Raw genomic sequence first — 22,912 nt, forward strand, 5'->3', positions numbered from 1 at the left:
CCTGGACCTTGAATTCCTGAGCTTTAACTCGTAACCCTTTAATTTGTGTATCGCTTCTCACTATTCTAAGAAGGGGTTCTAATGTGAGGATAAACAGTAGGGGGGATAGCGGGCATCCTTGTCTTGTGCCTTTACCAATCACAATGTCACCCGCCTCTTCTCCATTTACCAATATTGTCGCGGTTTGTCGTACATAAATTGCCCGAATTGCATTTAAAAAACTTTCTCCAAACTTCATGTTTTCTAGTTGTGACAACATAAAATTCCAATTTACCCGATCAAAAGCCTTTTGTGCGTCAAGAAACATAAATGCCACTTGTTTATCTGGCCGAGCTTCATAATATTCTAAGGCATCCAAAATAATTCTGACATTGTCTTTCAAATGCCTTGACGGCAGGAAGCCGTTCTGATCCGAGTGTATAAATTTGTTAAGGAAAAATTTGAGTCTATCTGCCAGTATAGCTGCAAAGATTTTATAATCCACATTCAAAAGTGAAATGGGCCTATAGTTTTTAATTTGGGTATGGTCAGCTCCAACTTTAGGCAAAAGGGTTATATAAGCCTCGGCCCATGATTTCAGTGCAATAGAGTCCGTCAAGACAGCATTAAATATTGCTATCATCTCCTGTCCTAAAATTTCCAAAAAAGATTTATAGATTTCAACTGGCAAACCATCCATGCCAGGAGTTTTGTTGTTTCCCATTTTTTTAACTGCCTTTTCTAGTTCCTCTAATGTTATCTTTTGGTTCAGTACCCCTTTTGCTTCATTTGAGATCTTGGGTAGATTTGCATTATCTAAAAATTCCTTAATTTGGACCTCAGAAACTTCTTCCCTACTATATAGTTGCTGAAAAAAGCCTTGGATAATTTCCTGTTTTTCCCCCTTGGTTTCTACTAATTCCCCTTTACTATTCTGCAGTTGAGCTATACGTCTGCTCTCTCTTTCTTTTCGAAGTCTATAAGAGAGCCAGCGACCTGGTTTGTTAGCATGCTCAAAAGAGTTTTGCTTAATCCCCCTAAGTTTTCGGGCGACATCCTCCTGGTCTAAAAGAGAGATCCCATGCTTAATTCTAGCCATTTCTTCTTTTTTCCTATCGTCTAGTGGGTTCTGTTGCAAGGCTTTTTCTACCACCTCCAGTTTAGTTACCCATTTTGCCCTCTCTTCTAATTTTTTCCTGTGGGTACCTATTGTATGTTTAATAGCTAGGCCTCTCATATAAGCCTTGGCCGTATCCCAAAGTATTTGTGGGGTTACTCCTTTCCTATTTTCTTCAAAAAAAAAACCTCATTTCCCTTTTAAACATTTGCTGAAATTCTTGTTCTTTCACTATCTCTGTATTCATCATCCACCTTCTCTTCCTCCCCTGCCTTACTCCCTTCCACACCAATAAGAGTGGATTGTGATCGGCCCAGGTGTTGACCTCAATTGCTGCTTCCTTAATCAAGTCCCCAATTTCTGGTGTCAACCAGGCCATGTCGATCCTAGAACAGGATTGGTGTCTATGTGAAAAGAAAGTAAATTGTTGTTTCTGTGGGTGGAGTTCACGCCATACATCCTTTAATTCATATTCCTCCCTCATGTCTTCAAAGGTTTTGGGGAGAACTCTCCTCCTTTCTCTTAATTTCCCCCCCTTTTGGATGTTTCCTGGGTTGTAATCCATTGTCCTATCTGCCAACGCGTTATAGTCACCCACCACACAGATATGATCATAGCCTAACTCTGCAATTTTTAAATGCAACCTTCTAAAGAAGGTACTTTGGTTGTCATTCGGTGCGTATACGGCCACCAGCAAGATTTTATATCGACCAAATTTCAATTCTACCATTAATATTCTACCCTCCCCATCCGTATACACCAATTTAGAATCGATATGGTCTTTAACATACAACACAATGCCCCTTTTCTTTTCATCTGCTAAGCTTGTATACATTATACCCAGCCGGGGGTAATACAACACATTTTGCTGGTGGTTCGCTATATGTACTTCTTGCAAGCATGTCAAATCACAGTTCTTTTTCCGTAAAGCATTTAGTATTTTATTTCTCTTTCTTAGTGAATTCAAACCATTTATATTTAAGGAAATTAAGCGAAGTTCATCCGCCATGTTTATTTGTTTAAGGCTTTAGCTTTTGTTGTCTGCCTGGTTTGCGGTCTCTCATCTCTGCTTTGTTTCTCATTTCCCCCTTTCTCATCTCCCGGGACACTACTCTTTCGCTCTTCTCCTTGGCTCTTATTGTCCAGTTCTCCCTCGTTATTCTGAGTTCCCTTTTTCAGCTGGCTTTCGATAAAGTCTTGCGCGTCTTGCAATGAATCAATCCGAAACCTCTGGCCTTGCCAGAAAAAAGATAGCCCTTCTGGGAAAAGCCACCTATACATCACCTGAAGTTTCCTCAATTGTGTTGTTAGGTCCTGATATTTCTGCCTCCTTTCCCTCACTCTTCTTGGTATCTGTTTTAGTACTATGACCATCTCCCCCGCACACATGGTATTCTGATCACGTGCCTTCTGGTAAATTTCTTCCCTCAGAGATCGCTTAGTAAACCTCACGTGCACTTCACGTGGCAGTTTCTGTCTCCTAGTATAAGAAGTATAGACTCTATATACGTCATCAATGTCGCTCTGTATCAACAATTTATCCTTCTGGGCGATCCCTGCTATCATCTCCACCATGATTTCTTTCAGTTTCTCCCCTCTTTCCTCTGGGATATTTTGAAATCTGAGAAAGAAGGCTGACTTTTCTAATTCCAACATAGCAATCTCATCTTCCAACCTTCTATTAGTATGTTTACTTTCCTTCATTTTTACTTCTAACTCTTGAATTTGACCCTCCTGTTTCTCCATTTTTGCCCAAATCTCCTTTTGCTGTAAATTCAACTGTTTCAGTTCACCCCTCATGTCTCCCATTTCATTTTTGATGTCGGCCAGGGATTTTTCGGTGATCTCTTGATTCCTAGCAATATTATTTTGTATCGATAGCAAAGTTGTCTGTATACTTTGCAATGTGGGTGCCTTCTCTACCCCAGCCATATTGTCTAAAGTTCTGTGTGTTATTGGAGGAGTTAAAGATGGGGACAGCTGAGTAGGTAATGTCGAGGTTTTTTTCCCCACCTTTGCCCAGCTCATATCAATTAAGTTAAGAATATCCCACTGCTTCATAAGCTATCAGCTACCAGTTTGAGCAATGTTCCAACTTATTTTGCTGCTATCTATACAGAAAAATATATATAACTATAGTCCCATAAAAAGGTCTAAAAAGGGTACAGGGAAGGGCTCATATCAGGAAGAAAGGAAAGAGAGGGAGGCAAATACATCAACACAAAAAGAAAAAAAAACAAACCTCAAAGAGAAGGGAATAAAAAAGGAAAAAAGGTTCAACTCGAAGTGTTCCCCTCAAGTGTCCAACGCCAGTTCCAAAAGGAGAAAAGAGAAAACAATGCACACGGTGGATATAATATTGACTGTCTCACGTGGAGTCTCAGCGCAAAAGTTTTCCAAAGGACTTAATAGCAAGCAGGGCAAGTTCGCTGATTACTCAGCAAAGAAGTTTTCCACAGGTCTTGATAGCAAGTTAAGCAGATTCGCTGAGTACTGTCAGCTATGCCTCTGGGTAGAAAAAAAAAAAGCTTCCCTCTTCTGTTTCCACCAACCTAATCCGCCTTCAAAGACTCTTTATAATGTAAATCCGTCTTCAATTGTTAGTTCATTTACTCCTGTTTGTCTTAATTGCCGCTAAAAGTCCCATCAAAGAGGAAAAAAAAGATTGCCAGAGATGCAGTAACCAAATAGTAAATCCAGCTTACACTTCAAAAAAGTTAGGGCGTCCAGATTCACTTCAAAAAAAAATCCTACGCCAGACAAAAATGCTGTATCATGGCTGGGACAGCTCACGCGTCCCTCTCCAGGAGTCTGGGATCAATGCAGAGCCTCTGTTTAGCCGAGGAGATTGCACTTCCCCCCGCCTGCAGAGAAGCACCTCTATTCTTCGCTGGGTCCCTCCAAGACAGCGAACGGCAGCTCTCTATGCCGCCAGACCCCCTGATTGTCAGCAAAGCTTCGGAGCAATCTCCAAGCCTGCCGCCATAGCCAATGACGTCACCGGAAGTCCTCAATGACGTCACCGGAAGTTCCCTTTGTTTAGTGTTCATATTTTTAAATAGCATCTTTGTTTTCCCTAAATTTATTTTAAATCCAGACACTTGGCCGTATTGATTAATCATATTCATTAAAACCTTACTAGATTCCTGTGGTTGGGTTAATGTTATAACCAAATCATCCATGAAAGCACGTACTCTATATTCTTGATGCCTAATCTTGATTCCCTGTAAATCATCTGATCCCCGTATTTTATTCAACAATAATTCCAGAGTTATGATAAACAGTAATGGGGATAGGGGACAACCCTGTCTTGTACCTTTCTCGATTTTAAATGGATCTGTTAAGCTTCCATTGACTATGATTTGAGCTGTTTGTTCCTGATATATTGCTTTAATTGATTGTAAAAAGTGCTCTCCTATTTGCATTTTTTGCATTATTTTCAATAAAAATTGCCAATTCACTCGATCAAAGGCTTTCTCAGCATCTACAAATATAAGCGCAGCAGGGATTTGGTTACTCTTTCCCAAATATTCCAGTATTTTAACAATTTGTCTTACATTACTTCTCATTTGTCTCCCTTGTATAAAACCTGTTTGATCATTATGAATCAATTGCTGAATAATCAACATTAACCTATTCGCTAGTATTTTAGTAAAAAATTTATAATGTATGTTAAGTAATGATATAGGTCTGTAATTTTTTGGTTGACTAAGATCTTGATCCTCTTTTGGTATCAGGGATATGAAAGCTGTCTTCCAATATGCGGGCACCTTCCCTTCCATTTGGATCTTATTAAATAGTTCCTTAAGAGGTTCTACCATTTCTAATTGTAAATTTTTGTAATAAGCCCATGTCAGGCCGTCTGTACCCGGTGCTTTCCCTACCTTTAGCTGTTTAATTACTTTTGAGTCATTTTTTTTTTTAGTCATTTTATTGACATTTATAGGCCGCCCTTTTCCCTAAGGGGACTCAGGGCGGCTTACATTTCATAGGAGGGGAGTGTAAGACAGGACACAAAAGAAATGTGAATAAAGGAAAATAACCAATAAAAACACAACATTCATTCGACATTCGGGCGGGGCGAGAATTAGGATCTTATCCCCAGGCCTGACGGGATAGCCAGATCTTGAGGGCTGTGCGGAAGGTCTGGACGGTGGTGAGGGTGCGAATCTCCACGGGGAGATCGTTCCAAAGCGTCGGAGCTGCAACCGAGAAGGCTCTCCTCCGCGTAGTCGCCAGTCGGCACTGACTGGCGGATGGAATTCGAAGGAGGCCTACTCTATGCGATCTGATGGGACGAAGGGAGGTAATTGGCAGAAGGCGGTCTCTCAAATAGTCAGATCCACTACCATGAAGGGCTTTATGAATGGTGAGTAGCACCTTGAAGCGCACCCGGAGATCAACAGGTAGCCAGCGCAGCTCATGGAGGATCGGTGTTATGTGGGCGAACCGCGGTGCGCCCACAATCACTCGCGCAGCTGCATTCTGGACTAGCTGAAGTCGCCAGATGCTCTTCAAGGGCAGCCCCATGTAGAGCACATTGCAGTATTCCAGCCTAGAGATCACAAGGGCTCGAGTGACTGTTGTGAGAGCCTCCCGGTTCAGGTAGGGCCGCAACTGGCGTACCAGGCGAACCTGGGCAAATGCCCCCCTGGTCACAGCTGACAAATGGTGGTCAAAAGTCAGCTTTGGGTCCAGGAGGACTCCCAAGTTGCGGACCCTGTCTGAGGGGTATAAATTTTGACCCCCCAGCCTGAGTGATGGAACATCGGCCAAATTGTTGGGAGGAAAACACAACAGCCACTCGGTCTTGTCCGAGTTAAGTACCAGTTTGTTAGCTCTCATCCAGTCTTTAACAGCCTCAAGACCCCGGTTCATCACGTCCACCGCTTCATTGAGTTGGCACGGGGCGGACAGATACAACTGTGTATCGTCCGCGTATTGATGGTATTTTATCCCGTGCCTCCGAATGATCTCGCCCAGCGGTTTCATGTATATGTTGAATAGTAGGGGGGATAAGACCGAACCCTGCGGCACCCCATAAGTTAGGGGCCTCGGGGACGATCTCTGCCCCCCCACCAACACCGACTGCGACCTGTCCGAGAGGTAGGAGGAGAACCACCGCAGAACAGTGCCTCCCACTCCCACCTCCTGCAGTCGTCGCAGAAGGATACCGTGGTCGATGGTATCGAAAGCCGCTGAGAAGTCAAGGAGAACCAGGATGGACGCATGGCCTCCATCTCTGGCTCTCCAGAGATCATCGGTCAATGCGACCAAAGCGGTTTCTGTGCTGTAAACGGGCCTGAAGCCGGACTGGAAGGGGTCAAGATAGTTAGCTTCCTCCAAGGTACGCTGAAGCTGGAAGGCCACCACCTTCTCAACAACCTTCCCAACGAAGGGAAGGTTGGAGACTGGCCGATAGTTATTAAGAACGGCTGGATCCAAGGATGGTTTCTTCAGGAGGGGTCTCACCACCGCCGCTTTAAGTGCGGCGGGGAAGTGCCCCTCCCGAAGGGAAGCGGTAACAACCGCGTGGATCCAGCCTCGTGTCACCTCACTGCTGTTGGCAACCAGCCAGGAGGGACACGGGTCCAGTATACAGGTGGAGGCGCTCACAGCTCGCATAGCCTTGTCCACATCCCCGGAGGCAACATCCTGAAACTCAACCCAGAGATGGTCTGCCAAGCTATTCCCTTGTGTCTCGGCTGGATCTGCGGGAGTGGAGTCCAGGTCCGACCGAAACCGAGCAACTTTGTCCACCAAGAACTGGACATACTCCTCAGCCTTACCCTCTAAGGGGTCCCCCGCCTCCCTCCTATTTAGGAGGGAGCGGGTTATCCTAAACAGGGCGGCTGGGCGGGACTCGGCGGACGCAACCAAGGTGGCAATGTGTGGTTTTTTTGTTGTCCTTAATGCCCTGATGTATTCCTTGGTGCATGCTGTCAGAAGTGCTCGGTTCGATTCGGACCTATCGGACCTCCACAGGTGCTCTAGGCGTCTCCTCCGGCGCTTCATCTCCCGGAGTTCCTCGGTAAACCAAGGGGGTCTCCGGGATCTGCCGACCCGGAGGGGCCGTAGTGGCACAATCCGGTCAAGAGACTCTGATGCTGCCGAGTGCCAGGCAGCAACAAGGGTCTCCGCCGAACTGTGGGCGAGAGTATCAGGAATAACCCCAAGCTCCGTCTGGAACCTTAAAGGGTCCATGAGTTGCCTGGGGTGGAACCACCTGGTCGGTTCCTCCTCCCCACGGTGGGGGTTTGGCCTCCGGAAGTCTAGCCTCAGTAGGCAGTGGTCTGACCACGACAGGGGTATGATCTCGTTACCCCTCAGACCAAGATCACAAATCCACTGCTCTGAGAGGAATACAAGGTCGAGTGTATGACCCGCTGAGTGGGTTGGGCCTCGAATTACTTGGGTCAAGCCCATGGCTGTCATGGAGGCCATGAACTCCTGCGCTCCATCAGAGTGTTCGCCGAGCAAAGGCAAATTGAAGTCCCCCAGAACCATAAGCCTCGGGAACTCAATTGCTAGCTCGGCTACCGACTCGAGGAGCGAGGGGAGGGCTGCTGCAACGCAGTTGGGAGGCAGGTACGTTAGCAGCAGACCCACTTGACCCTTGAGGTCCAGCTTCACCAGTAGGGACTCACACCCGACAAGCTCCGGAGCAGGGATCCTACGAGGTGCTAAAGACTCCCGGACAACAATAGCCACACCGCCACCCCTTCCCTGGGCTCTCGGCTGATGAAGCACCTGAAATCCGTCTGGGCACATTTCTACGAGGGGGACTCCTCCCTCTGGGCCCAGCCATGTCTCAGTAATACATGCCAGGTCTGCCCTCTCGTCTAAAATTAAGTCCCGGACGAGGGGAGCCTTGTGAACAACAGACCTGGCATTTAGCGACAGCAGCCTGAGACCAGGGTCCCGATTACTCACGCCATCTGACCTTGGAGTGGGACTCATAGGGCCGGAAGGAGGGATCTCTGTGATGTAGCGAGCCCTCCTTCCCCGATAATGGCCAGCCCTAAAGTCCCCGCCATATCTGCCTCTCCCTGTTATGACTGCAATGCTCCGACCCTCTCCCGTGGTTGTAGTCCCCCCAACCACCCCGGTGACCCCCGCATACCCCGGCAGGTCCTCTGAATCAGTCATACCCAAGCTCTCACTCAAACAGTCCTCACAGAATAATTAAAACACAAAATTACAGCAATGATAGTAATAAAAGTGAGATCATTCATATCATCCCAGGCAATCCCATGCACTCAGCATACCATATTAAAAGTAAAAAAATTAAAAATTGCGCAGGCTCACAGAAACTGTACTAAGCTTACCTGGAGAATTTCCCCCAAAGTTATTGGTTGATTCAGTCTCTCCCTCTGCTCGTCTTTAACTATGGGTATTTTTTCTTTATCCAGGTATCTATCTATATCTAAACCTTGTATTTTGTCATTCATGTACAATCCTGTGAAAAATTCATGAAAAACCTTTTGAATCTCATCCTGTTGATAGACTTCCTTCCCTTTATAATGTAATTTCAATATATTGCGAGATTTCTGTTTCTTCCTAATCAGATATGCTAGCCATCTACCAGATTTATTTGCATTACATTTAAGCAGTTTTTCAGAAAATATTTTCCTACCATGCTAAAGAAAATCACTGTTTTTGATCTAATTGCTTTTTCTTTAGACACAATTCTCTTTTTGAAAGTCATCAAGCAATCAACAGATTAATTTGGTATTCATCTTCTGTTTAGTCACCATTTCGGTGATACAGAGTCAGCTAGATGTTTAGATTGGATGTGGCATTTTTATCTACCTGTCCAGTCCTTCCCAAGGACCTGGAGAGGCAAATGTAATGGTGTTAAAGGTATTGTCACAGGATTGAAGCTGTTCCAAGTAATTGCCTTTTGCAATTGATCGATGAGGATTTTTTCAGTGCCAATGGTATTCAAGTGGTGCTCCACTTGTTTTGTGATTGCATCCAAGATGATTTTCACTATTGGCATTCTCTTTCGCTACAGCTTTCTATTTCTATTTGCAGACCCTTATATTTTGTGATTCCAACTTTTATTCTTCTATCTTCAGGAACTTACATGTCTATTACCCAAACTTTTTGTCTTTCTTATTGACAATTGTTATGTGGTGCTTGTCTGTTTGAATTCTAAAGTCTCAGAATCCTTTAGCTTCTTCATTTTCTATTACTTAGTCTACTTTGTGGGCCCACCTTTTCTTGTTTGCAAGGAAATGGTACTTCTTGTAGATCTTCCAATGCATCATTTTTGCTACTTCGTCATTTGTGATCAGTCTGTGTGATCTTCTTGCAGAATCTACCTAGGTGGGTCACTGTTTTTTCAACTACTTTGTGGAGACAGTATTTCCTAGTGTTGCTATCTTCTGAATTCTGGCTTTATATGCATTTGTTCCAGAGGTGGATTTCTGCTTGTTCGCCCCAGATCAGGTGAACTGGTAGTGGCGGTAGCAGGAGGCTCCACCCACCCATCCGGATGCTTCTGCACATGCGCGCAAGCAAGCATGCATGAGCAAACTGGTAGTAAAATAAATTGAAACCCACCACTGATTTGTTCTTAAGATTTGGTCGTGTGCAGATAGAAGTAGACCCTCTGTCTTTCTTCAGTTTTCCTGCTTTTGGCCGTTATTAGGTTTGGTTTTTAGCTGTTCGTTTGCAATTTTTTTTTAACATACTGGCCATATAATATTTTGCCTTGCCATATCTCTTTGGTATCCTTCATTTGGTCTTCCTTGTTAGCCAGTTTGGCCTTTCCAGTACTTAGTAGGCCTTCATTTTTATTATTATTTTTGTCTTGCATCCTAGAAATGTGTATGGAGCTTGACAGACAGACTTGACAGAATTAATAATGCCAATAAATTTACATTTTTTAAAGAAAAACATACTCCTTGAAAGCATCGAAGGTTAGGATCCATGACCCTACAATGGATTTGAGGCACTCACAAGGTGTTTAGAATGTGCATTCCTTAAGAAAATACCCTGTCTGTATGCCTCAAATTGCAACAAAAAAATTGAAAGTACTCAATTACATGGCATGGCCTTTGGAGGAAAAATCAGTTGCACAAGCAAAAAAAGCAAAAACAAAATCCTGGGCTCCTATCTTAGGCCTTTTAATCACAACCTATATCCAACCTGTTATTATTTTAATGTTTTGCCCATAATACCAAGAAAATAATTAGATGGCATAGAACCCTAAAATCCATAAGCTTGCTAACCATCAATCAGAAAAACACCTTGTGATCCATTTACTCATTTTGGGAGTTTGGAGACATGTGAATTAGGAAAATGTGAAGTGGCATGTTTATGCTTCAAGTCTGGCTTGAGCACTCCTGCCATGTCCATTAGCTATTCCATACAGAAATCAAACTTCTTCTAGGCTTACACAAGAGATAGAAAAAATACTGGTACTTGTTTCAGTTAGAGGCATTAAGAAGGTTATATCTTGCCTGTTTTAGATCCAAATGCTGCCTGTCTCCAGTACACATGTATCTGTCAGTGTTCCAAGTAACACTCCTAATGAAAAATAACTCCATGGCTTGAGGTTCCTCAAAGCTACATTTTATTAGAGATATCATATTGGCACATCGGGGAAAACCTGAATTTGAGAGCTTCCAGGTTTTCCCCATCCAGTTGAAAGTTCAAGATCCTGCCTCACACGTGTCCATAACTCAGTCCAATTAGATACTATCCCAACTAGAGATGTCTTCCAGTCACTCCCATACAGCTGCAGGAGCAAATTGTCCGTGACTCTTTGGGAAAGGAATGTTGTTATGACTATACATCCACCACGCTCCATACAACCCCCCTTCCCAGTTTCCCACAGTTTCAATTGTCTGAAGGCCCAATTCAAAATATGGCTTCCAGGCCTGACAGAGCCACCCTTCATCAGAAAGGCGTGCCCTGTAAAAGAATAACATAAGAATCAAAAATCATATATTAGACACTCCTTCCTCCCTAAGGGGGACCCTTTGCCTTATTGGGGTACTTATCATGGAACTACTTGACAAGCCTATCTGCCTTTGCATCCCAACTTTTTACCCATGTGGCCTCTGACAAAGATTATCCCTTCCAATTAACTAGATATTGTAGTCTGCTTCTATAAAATCTAGAGTATATGATCTTTTTTACTTCATAGTGAGTTTCCCCCTGCACTACCACCGGTTTTCAAAGTGGCTGGGTTTGAGGTCTCAATCTTTAGTCTTGTGTTGGCTTTAACAGGCTGCAATGGAAAACAGGATGGATTTTCCCAAATATGCGAGGAAGGCTAAGCTGAACTGTCACTGGATTTATCACTTTCACTATTGGAAATGGACCTAAGAATTTAGGTCCCAGCTTTTTGCTAGGTAGCCTAAGCCTTATATATTTAGTTGAGAGAAACACTTGATCACCCACTCAGAAAGGGAGCTGCAGAGATTGGTGTTTATCTGCCTGTCTTTTGTACTTGTCAGCTGCATCCGCTAGTGCTTTCTTCGTATTTTCCCACCCCTTTCTCAACAGCTCCATCCATTCTGTCAAAGTCATAGAGGAGGGGGGCTCCCTGGGTAGCTTTGGCATGGGAACAAATTCCATGCCACTTTGATCTGGAAAGGTGTCAAACTGGTGCTGGAATAGACTGCATTGTTGTAAGCCACTTCTGCAAATGATAGCAGATCTGCCCAGTTTTCTTGTTGGTAATCCACATAACTTCTTATGTACTGTTCCACCATTGTGTTTGCATGTTCCGCAGCTCTGTTCATACTCAGATGAAAAGCCGAGCTAAGTCAGAACTTCCGGATGGGCGTGGTCTGAGAGGTGTTATTTTTAACAGCTACGGATCCTTGGCTGCGTTAAGCTGTCTAAACACTATCCATCAACTGTTTGACAGTTTGATTACCTCTTCTCTGGGCATAGGAGGAAGAGGCGAGTAAGCTGTGTTTTGGCAGAGTTCCATTTAACCCTCCCCTCCAGAACATAAATCTGGGGGTGGAAGGACGGAGCCGCCCAGTAACATAGTGAATCTCCGGGTCAAGGACTTCTTCTGCCTTTTTTGCAGAAGAAAGGCATACGTCCACCCTCAGCTCAAGGATTGATTTATTACTGATTCCAACTCGGGCAGAGCTGATACTGGAGAACTTCTAATTGTATGTATTAAGACTTTAACTCCATTTTTTAAAGAATTCCTTCTGACAAACTACTTGCTAGAAATACACAGAAAATGGTGCCGAACAGCTTTGTAGGAGGGGTCAGGCTCTGAAGCCACAGATTTCTATGGAGCTCAGAACATTTAAAGATCATTAAATCAGTAGTGATTTATTACTAACCTAAATAGTAATTGCTGGACAAGCGGTTTGCATGGATTTAGTAATTGGGTGGAGAAGATTAAATGTGGAATGGCTTTTAAGCAGCAAAAGATTGTCTCAAAGAGTGCTGGTAATTCACCTGCTCCCAGAACTAAATTACAGTCACTACTCCCCCCCCCCAAATCCCTTCCTACCCCTGTAGGGGAGCCTTTGACCCCAAAAATATTGCAAAAAGATCTAAGCGTGGCCTTAGCTGAGGCCTTAAAAAAATCATGCTAATGCGATGGAAATTAAAATAAAGGAAGAGGTATCTGCTGCTCATAAGGAATTATCGGAGGAACTTATGAATTCGGTCCAGATTCAGAATCAACAAATCAGAGATGATATTTTAGAGGCTTTTAAGTGCCTATCTAATTATGTATCTGGAATTGAAGATAAATTGGAAGATCTTAGTGATTCCAATATTAATCTGGTAACAAAAATGGATATGGTTCAACAAAAGGTTGGTGATGCAGAAAATGAAATTATAATGCTGCGGTATACACAGATGGAATTAAGGATATGCCTTAAGGATAAGAGGCCTCAAAGAGAAAAATCAAGAAAATTTGAAGCAGATTTTCTCAAAAGCCTTTGATCAATTGATGGGACAGCCAGGAGGGGATTTTGATTGGCAGATTGATAAGACATATTGTGTTAATTCCTGGCTCGCCAGACAAAAGCAACTCCCAAGAGACATTGTGGTGTATTTTGCTACGAGAGATAGGAATTTGATACTACAAGAGTCTTACAAAACTAAGCTTCAAATTGGGAATCAGGAGGTGACTGTTTTGAAGGAAATGCCACCCAAAATGTTGAGATCGAGGAAAGACTATGCCTTTTTAGTCGATGAGCTCAAAAATCGTCAGCTACAGTTCAGATGGGAGGCCCCAGCCAGGCTAGCAGTTACTTACCAGGGGCAAAGATATCGTCTTAACTCAGTATGGAAGTCTCAAGATTTTTATAATAATATACTGAAGGCTGGACATCCCCCCTCCAGGACCCAGAGAAAGAGAACAAGAAAGACAGGATAGACAGCAAGCTACGCAAGATCACCAAGACTGGACCAACTTCCTCTCTCAGAACTAGAAGGAGCGAAGGAGCAAAGACAAACTCACATGATTACCAGGTGAATGGAACAAGAGTTAAAAAAGCAACAAGCTTTACAACAAACACACACTACCATCCAAGAATTCATAGGTTTTAGCTCAGAAGCAATGGGTGGAACCAGGCCAAAAGCCAAATTACAGGATTTCCAGATGGCTCTTAAAAAGCTTCAGGGAGCTAAAGATGACAACTAAGTTCTTCACCTGGAACGTTAACGGTTTAAACTCCCCACAGAAAAGGAAGAAAATAAATCATTATTTGAAACAATTTAAGAATGATATAATTTGCCTGCAAGAGACTCATATTAGATCAACTGACCAGAAATATTTGATTAATATAAGACTTGGACAACACTTTGTAGCTTCTACTCCTGAGAAGAAAAATGGTATAGTTATTTACTTAAGAAAGGACATGAAAGCCAAATTAATTGAAGCAGACTCCCAAGGAAGATATATTGCAATAGAACTGGTCTTAGAAGGGAAAAAGATACTTCTAATGAGAATATATGCTCCCAATCAACAACAAGATAAATTTTATAAAATGCTCCATACTAAGTTAGTACATTGGGACTATAGATCTTGCATATTATTGGGTGACTGGAATGGTGTTATGGATACTAAGAAAGACAAGAAGGGTCTCCGGCAAAATATCCGAACGCAAGCAAAATTACCCAAGTCCTTTTTTGATATGATGGATGATTTTGAACTGAGAGACATCTGGCGAGAAAGGAACGCAGAAGAATATGACTTTACATTTTTTTTTTCTGATAGACATCAATCCTTTTCTAGGATTGACTTTATACTAACAACCAATGATTTGCTTTCTAGGGTAAAGAAGACGAAGATATGTTCCAGAGCTTTATCAGATGATAATCCAGTTTGGATGGAGCTGGAATTTGGGACACAAGCAAGGAGGACTTGGAGATTGAATGAAAATTTATTTAGATATGACAAAAATATTAATGAATGTAAAAAATTGTTGAGAATATTTTGTTTTTAACATGAATAAGGGTACATCTATGGAAATGGTTTAGGATGCAAGTAAAGTGTATATGAGAGGAGTTCTAATAAATTTAAATAGGTTACATAGACATAAACAGGGAGGGAGAATCGAACTAGAGGAAGAAATCAGGAAGAGAGAACAGGAGTTAATACTAAAACCAGGAGATAAGAAGATTAAAGAAGCAATTACTTTATAAAGAGAGCAATTTAATTTGCTGATGTCAGACCAGGTGGCTACTAACTTGCTATAAGCAAAACATAACACTTTTTGTAAAATTGCCCCTATATTCATTCCTCATAACAGCAGCTGAGGAGCTTTTTTTTTTCCTAGTTAGGAATTCTTAAAGCAAATCATATGGAAAATAGAAGATGCTAGAGTAAAAACAATGCTTTTTTCAATGATTGAATATTTTCATGCTTTTCCACAATTTGCCATTTTGCCATTTTAATAGATTTGTATGCCGCCCAAACCCGAAGGACTCCGGGCGGTTTACATAAAAGCAATTAAAATATTAAAAAGATTAAAAACACAAAAACAATACAATTTAAAACAGAAAAATGCAACATGCACTCAGTTATAATGGGGCTGAAGTTCAGTCAAGCTCAACACCCCCAGGCCTGCCGGAACAGCCAGGTCTTAACAGACTTGCGGAAGGCCAGGAGAGTGGGGAGGGTCCGGATCTCAGGGGGTAACTCATTCCAAAGGGCTGGGGCAGCAACAGAGAAGGCTCTCCCCTGGGGAGCCGCCAGACGGCATTGTGTGGCTGATGGTACCTGGAGAAAGCCCGCCCTGTGCGATCTTATTGGGTGCTGGGAGGTATGTTGCAGGAGGCGGTCGCGGAGATATCCAGGTCCTAGGCCATATAGGGCTTTATAGGTAATAACCAGCACCTTGAAGCGTGTCCGGAGACCGATGGGAAGCCAGTGCAGCTCACGGAGGATAGGTGTAACATGGGTGTACCTAGGTACACCCAGTATCACTCGCGCGGCTGCATTCTGGACCAGTTGTAGTTTCCGAACACTCTTCAGGGGCAGCCCCATGTAGAGCGCATTACAGTAGTCGAGCCTTGAGGTGACGAGAGCATGAGTGATCATTTGGAGTGCCTCCCGGTCCAGGTAGGGCCGCAACTGGTGCACCAGGCGAACATGTGCAAAAGCTCCCCTGGTCACAGCTGACAGATGATGTTCTAATGTCAGCTATGGATCCAGGAGAACACCCAAGTTGCGGGCCCTCTCTGAGGGGTATAAGATTTCACTCCCCAGGATTAAAGTAGGAATATCTCGACTATTTTGGGAGGGCAACATCCAAAGCCACTCAGTCTTGTCAGAGTTGAACGCAAGCTTGTTCATTCCCATCCAGACCCTGACAGCTTCCAGGCACTGGCACATTACTTCCACCACTTCACTGAGTTGCCACGGGACGGACAGATACAGCTGGGTATCGTCCGCATACTAGTGGTATTTGATCCCGTAACTACGGATGATCTCACCCAGCGGCTTCATGTAGATGTTAAATAGGAGGGGGGACAGGACCGAACCCTGCGGCACCCCATATTTAAGGGGCCTGGGGTCAACCTCTGTCCTCCAACCAACACCGACTGCGACCTGCCAGAGAGGTAGGAGAAGAACCACCGCAAAACGGTGCCTCCCACTCCCACCTCTTCTAGCCGTCGCAGAAGGATACCATGGTCGATGGTATCGAAGGCCGCTGAGAGGTCAAGAATTACCAGGATAGAGGAATGCCCTCTATCCCTGGCTCGCCAGAGATCATCGGTCAGTGCAACCAAAGCGGTTTTGGTGCAGTAACCAGGCCTGAAACGAAACTGAAAGGGATCTAGATAATCTGCTTCATCCAAGGTCCGCTGGAGTTGAGAAGCCACCACTTTCTCAACAACCTTCCCTAAAAATGGGAGGTTGGAGACTGGACGGTAGTTTTTAAGGATGGCCGGATCCAGAGCAGGCTTCTTGAGGAGGGGTCTCACCACCGCCTCCTTAAGAGGCTGTGGGAAGGACCCCTCTCAAAGCGAGGTGTTTATAATCCTCTGGATCCAGGCCCCAGTCACCTCTCTGCTGGTCGAAACCAACCAGGAGGGACAAGGGTCCAGTAAACAGGTGGCGGTACTCATCGATCCACTTCCTCAGGAGTGGCAAGCTGGAACTCACTCCACAAAGTGGCCTTTGATACTCTACCCTCCTCCATCATGGGGAAAAAGTATCCTAAAACATCAATAAAAATTTATGTGGGAAATTAATCCTTTGCCTCAATTCTAATTTATCGCTGAATTCCATGCACAAATATATCATAGTCTATTTTCTATTGATCACTGTGATGTAAAACAACTTAATTCACAGAATAGTGTGGATCAGGGTCCTCAAACATTTTGAACTGGGGGCCACTTCACAATCAGACCATTTTGGGGGGATTTCTGGGTGGATATGGCTAGTTGGTCATGTCACTGGCTGGGTGTCAGAGGTGGGTTGCTACCGGTTTGCACTGGTTCGGGCGAACTGGTAATGGAAATTTTGACTGGGTCGCCGAATCAGTAGAGACGGAAGGCTTGCCATGACCCCAAACCAGTTCCCTGGTTGCTATGGCATGTTTTTTTGACTTTTTAAATGTTCTGCATATGCACAGACCTATTTATGCCAGGCACGCATGCTCGCTTACCTCGCTTGTGCAAATCGCATGCACACCGAATTGGCAGTAATGCCAGCAGAAACCCACCCCTGGTGTCATGACTGGGTGAGTATAGCTAGGTGGTCATGTGAGTAGATGTCATGGCTAGGTGGGTGTGGCCGATTTAGCCATCCATTTGGCCAATTTAGCATCCTATTAAATAATACATACAAATTAAACTTTAATTTGTTTTGTACCTGGGGTGTTTTATTTGCTTTTGTTTGACTTTTCTTTTTACTAGATCATTTTTTAAGTTGTTTGCAAGTCTAGTGGTGCACTTCAGAAAATTTTTCTCACCCCCAAGGAAGTTACAATCAACATCTCTCTCTTTCTCCCTACCATCCCCGTCTCTCTCAAAAGAAAAGTGTGCTAGAAGAGCAAATGGGGGTGGGGAAGAGAAACTTTGCTGAATTCCATTCCATTCACACTACAGCGGTTACAATCCACTTTTGGAATCTCGTTGGCCACCCCAAAGCTTCCTCTGCATGTGCCGAATGCACGCAACTGGCTCAGGCAAGGGCTCCGTACATCTGATAGGCAGAATCGGACTGGGCAGGCATCACTTGGAGTGGCTATGATGAGGAAGCCCCAAGATGGGGACTCAGCAGTACTGATCTGCTAGTCAGCCAGCTCTTTCGTCTCCCTCTCCAGTGGCGGAGAAGGCTTTCCTTCATCATGAGTGGGCAGCTGAGCGGGAGAAGGACAGTCAGCCAAGCAATGATGGGGGAGAATGCAGTGATTGTTGCAGCACCCACTCCCTAGCTTGCTCGCATCTTGCCAGTCCCACTTTTCCAACAGGCGCATGAAATGCGCCTTCCCGGAATTGGGTCTGGGGAAATGCCACACTGTACCCCATTTCCTGCAAGGCCTTTGGTCAAAGAGCCCCTTTTGTGCACTCACTGCTGCTGTCGGGTGCGCAAGGGGAACATGCTACATATGCAGGTCAAGGGCTAGACCCCTGAGGGGGCCAAGGAGATGACCAGTGGTGACCTGATCTCCAACTGCAAGCCAAAAGAGATGGGACATAGTAGACAGCAGCCACCTCATATCTTCCTCACCTTTCCCTCGCCTGCAGTGGGCAGGCAGAGGCACAAGGGAGATGAATGTGGTCCCATGGGTTGGATGCATTGGGCAACCATCTGCCCTGTCCCAATCACATGAGATGGAGCATGCATGTCAGGTGATCTGCATCACATGACTCACCTGCCCCCCTGCCTGCTGCTGATGCAAGTGCTGCCGCCGCCGCCATGCCTGTTTCTTGGAGGGCCAGCTGCGGATTCCCTGCTGTCAGACAGGGACCTTGCAATCCCTGGCCATCCCCCATGCTTTCTGGCAGTTGCAGCAACTCTTCCCCAGGCCCCCATCAGCCTGGAAAATCCAGCTATGTGAGGAATTGCTGGGAGGGGTGGGGACAGGGCTTAATCCCACAACTGTGCAGGCCGGGTACATTGTGTTGATGGACTGTAGTTTGAGGACCCCTTTTGTGGATAATGCACAGCAAAGCTACTTTGCTTGGAGAATTATACTAAAAAAGTAATACAGATGTAACTAGTAAAAAGTCAGCTGATTCTGCCCTTGAATAGAAAAAAATGCCATGGTTTAAAGGAATTGTAATAGTATTAAAATTTAGGTATAATTCCAATAAAGTAAATTCAAAAACCAAGGGATCTTACATCTCTTTTGCTATTGAGATTCAAACAACTTTCATGTATCTATGTTCATTACCACCAAACTTTGCACTCCGATACAATATCCAATATTTGCATTTTTATGCAGCAGTTGAAGTTTATGATGGCTATAGCTGCATTCCTTCCATGTTTGTGTGTGTGTGTGTATCCATCCATCCATATCTAATATTTATATTTGTGTGTGTGTGTGTGTGTGTGTGTGTATGTATGTGTGTACATACATACATACATACATACATACATACATACACACACATATATATATAAAGGTGAGGAGATATATATATAAGATTTTTACAACCCCCGGTATGCCCAAATATGGGAGGAAGATCACTACTTCCATTCTCTGTCCTTCGGCTCATCACAAGAGACCATCCAGGCAGAAACCTAATCTAATAGATACCTTTCACCCTGGCTTGGCTGATAACGGATCAGAGCCTGTGGCCTAATGGCTAAGACGTCTGCCTAATATAGCCCACGTGAACGCGCGCAGCACACGTATGTCTATCTACCGCCTGTGACGCTCTATCTACCGTCTGTGACGCTCCAGCTGCTCGGTGGCATACCGGTCCTGTCCCACCACTGATGTATACATGCTTTCAAATAAGATTTACCAAATGTATGTTCTGAAGTTCTCCATTCAGCTTAGTAGTTTTCTATAGAATATGCTCCCTTTATCCTTAACATGGGTTCCTATTGGAGAAAAAATTTTTTTTTTCCTGTTGTCAGCCATTAAGGGTCTGGAAAAGATTTGGGCTAAACACAAAGAAAGCTGTCTTCTCATACATTTTTGAAGCATGTACCTATCCTATTTGTTCCTATCTTTTTGAAGGTCTATAATGCTGGGCCAAGTACCCTTCCTGGATCTTTTGTTGACATTTCAGTTCCCAATCGTCTCTCAGCTACTGGAGCTGATATGTTTCATATTCAACATATGATGGTAAGCTAATGTGCAGCCTTTTTTAAGCTTTACTGGTATGTTTATAGTAACATGTACAGTAGCATGTGCATGTCCACAGACTTGCATTTCAAGATGAAAGTATGACCTAATGCAGTGCTAACTTATGAGATTAAAATGTTCATGGGTGAAAATCTGAAATATGAAGAAGGGAGGAAACTATTCACTTTAATTATGAGCAAGTTCAAATCCATTGCACTCCAGCCTAAATAGAAACAAAACAGATGACCCAAGCCAATCCCTCCCCCCTCCATAGCTCAGAAGATACATCAAAGTAAAGAAAGACCAAAGCAGATAACAGGTCATAAAAATACCAAAGCCCCCTCCTTCTGCCAGAATGGCAGCCTCCTGATAGGGATCTATGGGGTAGATAGTAGTAACTTTGGTGCCTGTTGTAAGACAAAGAGGAAAATCTTTTGGTACCCAGGAGCCATATTTTTTTCCTTGAGGAAAAAATGGGCAAAGTGAGCTTAATTGTAACTTGCACTGATCAGAACAAGTTTCTCTAAGTTTTATTTTATTTACTAATTCACAATATTTCAGCCTATTGTAGTCCTGGATGGGGTACAACAACATCAAAACAAGTAAATAAAAATAATGCATGAATAGTAAAAGTCATCAACAAACAACATATGGTTTTATTTGTTAATTTTTGTATTTTATAAAAATGTGTATCAAGTTTATAGTAGGATTTGAGAAATTCAATTTTTATGTTCCATGTCCTAAAATGGTGGGGAAATGGGACATTTTGGTATTTATGATCAAGGGATTCTGGACATTGCAATACATAGTACAAGGTCTATGTTACCTTGGGAGCAGAAACAACAGTGCAGTATTGTTTACAAAATTATTTTAGGAACTTTCTTTCAGTCTGACTCAGACAATTTTGGTAATTCTGTTCAATCAGTAAAACAATGAGATTCATTTTGTCCTGGACTTAATTCATGTGTGGTGGATTTCATTCAGTCTAATCAACTTGCATCTTATAACAGCTGTTTGGAGGAATCTTCTGAGAAGCTACACTTAATATCAATATCATCTGGCATCCTTAACAGTACATAAATTAGCCTCCTTTGTCATCCAAGAAAGGCCAAATGTAAGCACTGTCTTGAATTTCAGCTGTTGAGCACTTGAGCATAGGAATGTTACATATAAACTCTGTCTTTGGATGCCTTGTAAGATTGTGTTAAACACTAGGGTTGAAACTATTGCTATGTTCTAAAATAAAATAAATCACATATATACTAGATGGCATCTGAACTTCCTCTTTTCCAATTTTGAAAGCCTTTATTGTTTTTACCTAATAAGGTTAATAATGTCCATTCTGGTTGCTGAAACAGTCCAAATATATTTGCTGCCATGTTCATCAAAGTGGCTCTTAAAGGAGTATAAAAATCTATATAGGATGATTCATCTCTTCCTTGGTTCTATGTGTTAGAGGTGTGACTGATGGTATTAGTGATTGATGAAACATATTGAATTACAGTTTGAAAACTGAACAATCAGAATAAGTGCAGACATAGCATTATTTATAACAAACCATCCTACCCTGATTCCTTCTGCATAGGTAAGGATTACAACTCCAAAATTCACAAGTATGTGAATTGGGGGTGGGGGGAGATTCTTCCCATGGTATGTCTTGCTTTGAGAGTTCTTTCCTTGCAATCTCACTGTTTGAGATTTCTACAATGATGTGGGCTGAGCCATAGTAAATAGCAATAATATTGTTGAAATATAATTATCACTCCATTTCATGCAAACCTTATAGGTTTTATCAGCAACTACAGCAGATGAATAATAAGATATATATCAAAATGTCCAAAAAAAGATGTACAAAGTAACAGGGTGTGCTTTGTGATCTTTCTTTAGGTTGCTCAGGATAAAGGAAACTGCTCTTTTCATAATAACTCAACACCATGTGTCATTCCTCAGGAAAAGGAGAATATTTTTCACACAATATTTGCCTTTTTTACCAAGTCTGGGAGGAAAGTACTGGTAAGAAACCTTTATAACGAAATAGTTTGAAAGCCCACATCTTCCTTCTAAAATACAATATATGTATATAATTTCCACTGCTGCTAAACAAAGCTGTGCTCCTTGAGTACATGGGACAATTTTAAGCTAGCAAAAGATAATTTAGATTAATATATTTCCCCCCAAATGTGTGCATGAAATATTCCAGAAGATGTTTATTGCAAATGGAAAAATATATCTACCAAAATAATAATCAGTTGTGTAAAAAACTTAAAATGTATACATGTATATAAGTAATAAGGAGAAGAAGACAGCAGAGGATGAGATGGCTAGGTAGTATCATTGATACAATGAACATGAATTTTGGCAAATTCATGCTTTTTCAATTAAAGTCTTAATTTTAGATTGTAGCAAGCAATTCCAGCTCTCTAAGGTAGACTAAATCAGGAAACCAATTTTATAACAAGACTAAAACTGCAATTTATTTTAAAGTAACAGAATCCTGTAAATTGACTGTGCTTTTGGGTCCCTCCCTCTTATACCAGTTGAGTCAGGGGAGTCAGCCTGAAAAAAAAGTTATTATCTCTGTTCCCAGGGCTTTTAAGGAATGCTTCTTTTCATTTAGGTAACAGTGATCTGAGAGAGATTTGAATTTGGTATGAAGCATCCAGAAATTGTATTGTTAATAGAATGTATGTTGCATTACATCTGTGAATCTCATATTAAAAATCTGAGAAAAGCTTTTAAAAGCCAATTCCTTTATAACTGTGAACAGGCTCCAAGCTGAATTCTTAAAGAGGTTGTCAAAAAACCTGTCCATTTTGATACAGTGCAAGTTAATCTATATAAAGGCAAGTGGAAGTTGTCTGATGCTGATTTAGATCTTAGATCAATTTAGGCCTGAAAAGAAGCAGTCTCCAGGGGTTTCAGTAGGAGTCTTTGTCCAAAACTTTTTCCATGCAAAGCCTGTTGTGTTTCTGTAACCTCCAATCTAAAGTATAAAGTCCTACATGGATAAACATACAGTTCCTAGGATAAAATTTTAGGGTGAGCAAGTGGCCAGTTTTAAGTT

The 22,912-nt window shown here is 42.8% G+C and overlaps 1 protein-coding gene across 1 annotated transcript in view; it reads left to right on the forward strand.

Moving 5' to 3' along the window:
• ITGA9 (integrin subunit alpha 9) overlaps positions 1-22,912 on the forward strand; it is a 584,270-nt gene that overhangs the window by 433,341 nt on the left and 128,017 nt on the right. The window contains exons 23-24 of the mRNA XM_087713055.1: positions 19,741-19,848; positions 21,736-21,861. Coding sequence (XP_087569181.1) covers positions 19,741-19,848; positions 21,736-21,861 — 234 coding nt within the window. The remainder of the gene's footprint in view (positions 1-19,740; positions 19,849-21,735; positions 21,862-22,912) is intronic.

Source organism: Thamnophis sirtalis, unplaced genomic scaffold, assembly GCF_051295495.1.
Source record: "Thamnophis sirtalis isolate CommonGarterSnake01/CBP01778 unplaced genomic scaffold, rThaSir2_p1.2 scaffold_4, whole genome shotgun sequence".
Lineage (NCBI taxonomy): Eukaryota > Metazoa > Chordata > Lepidosauria > Squamata > Natricidae > Thamnophis > Thamnophis sirtalis.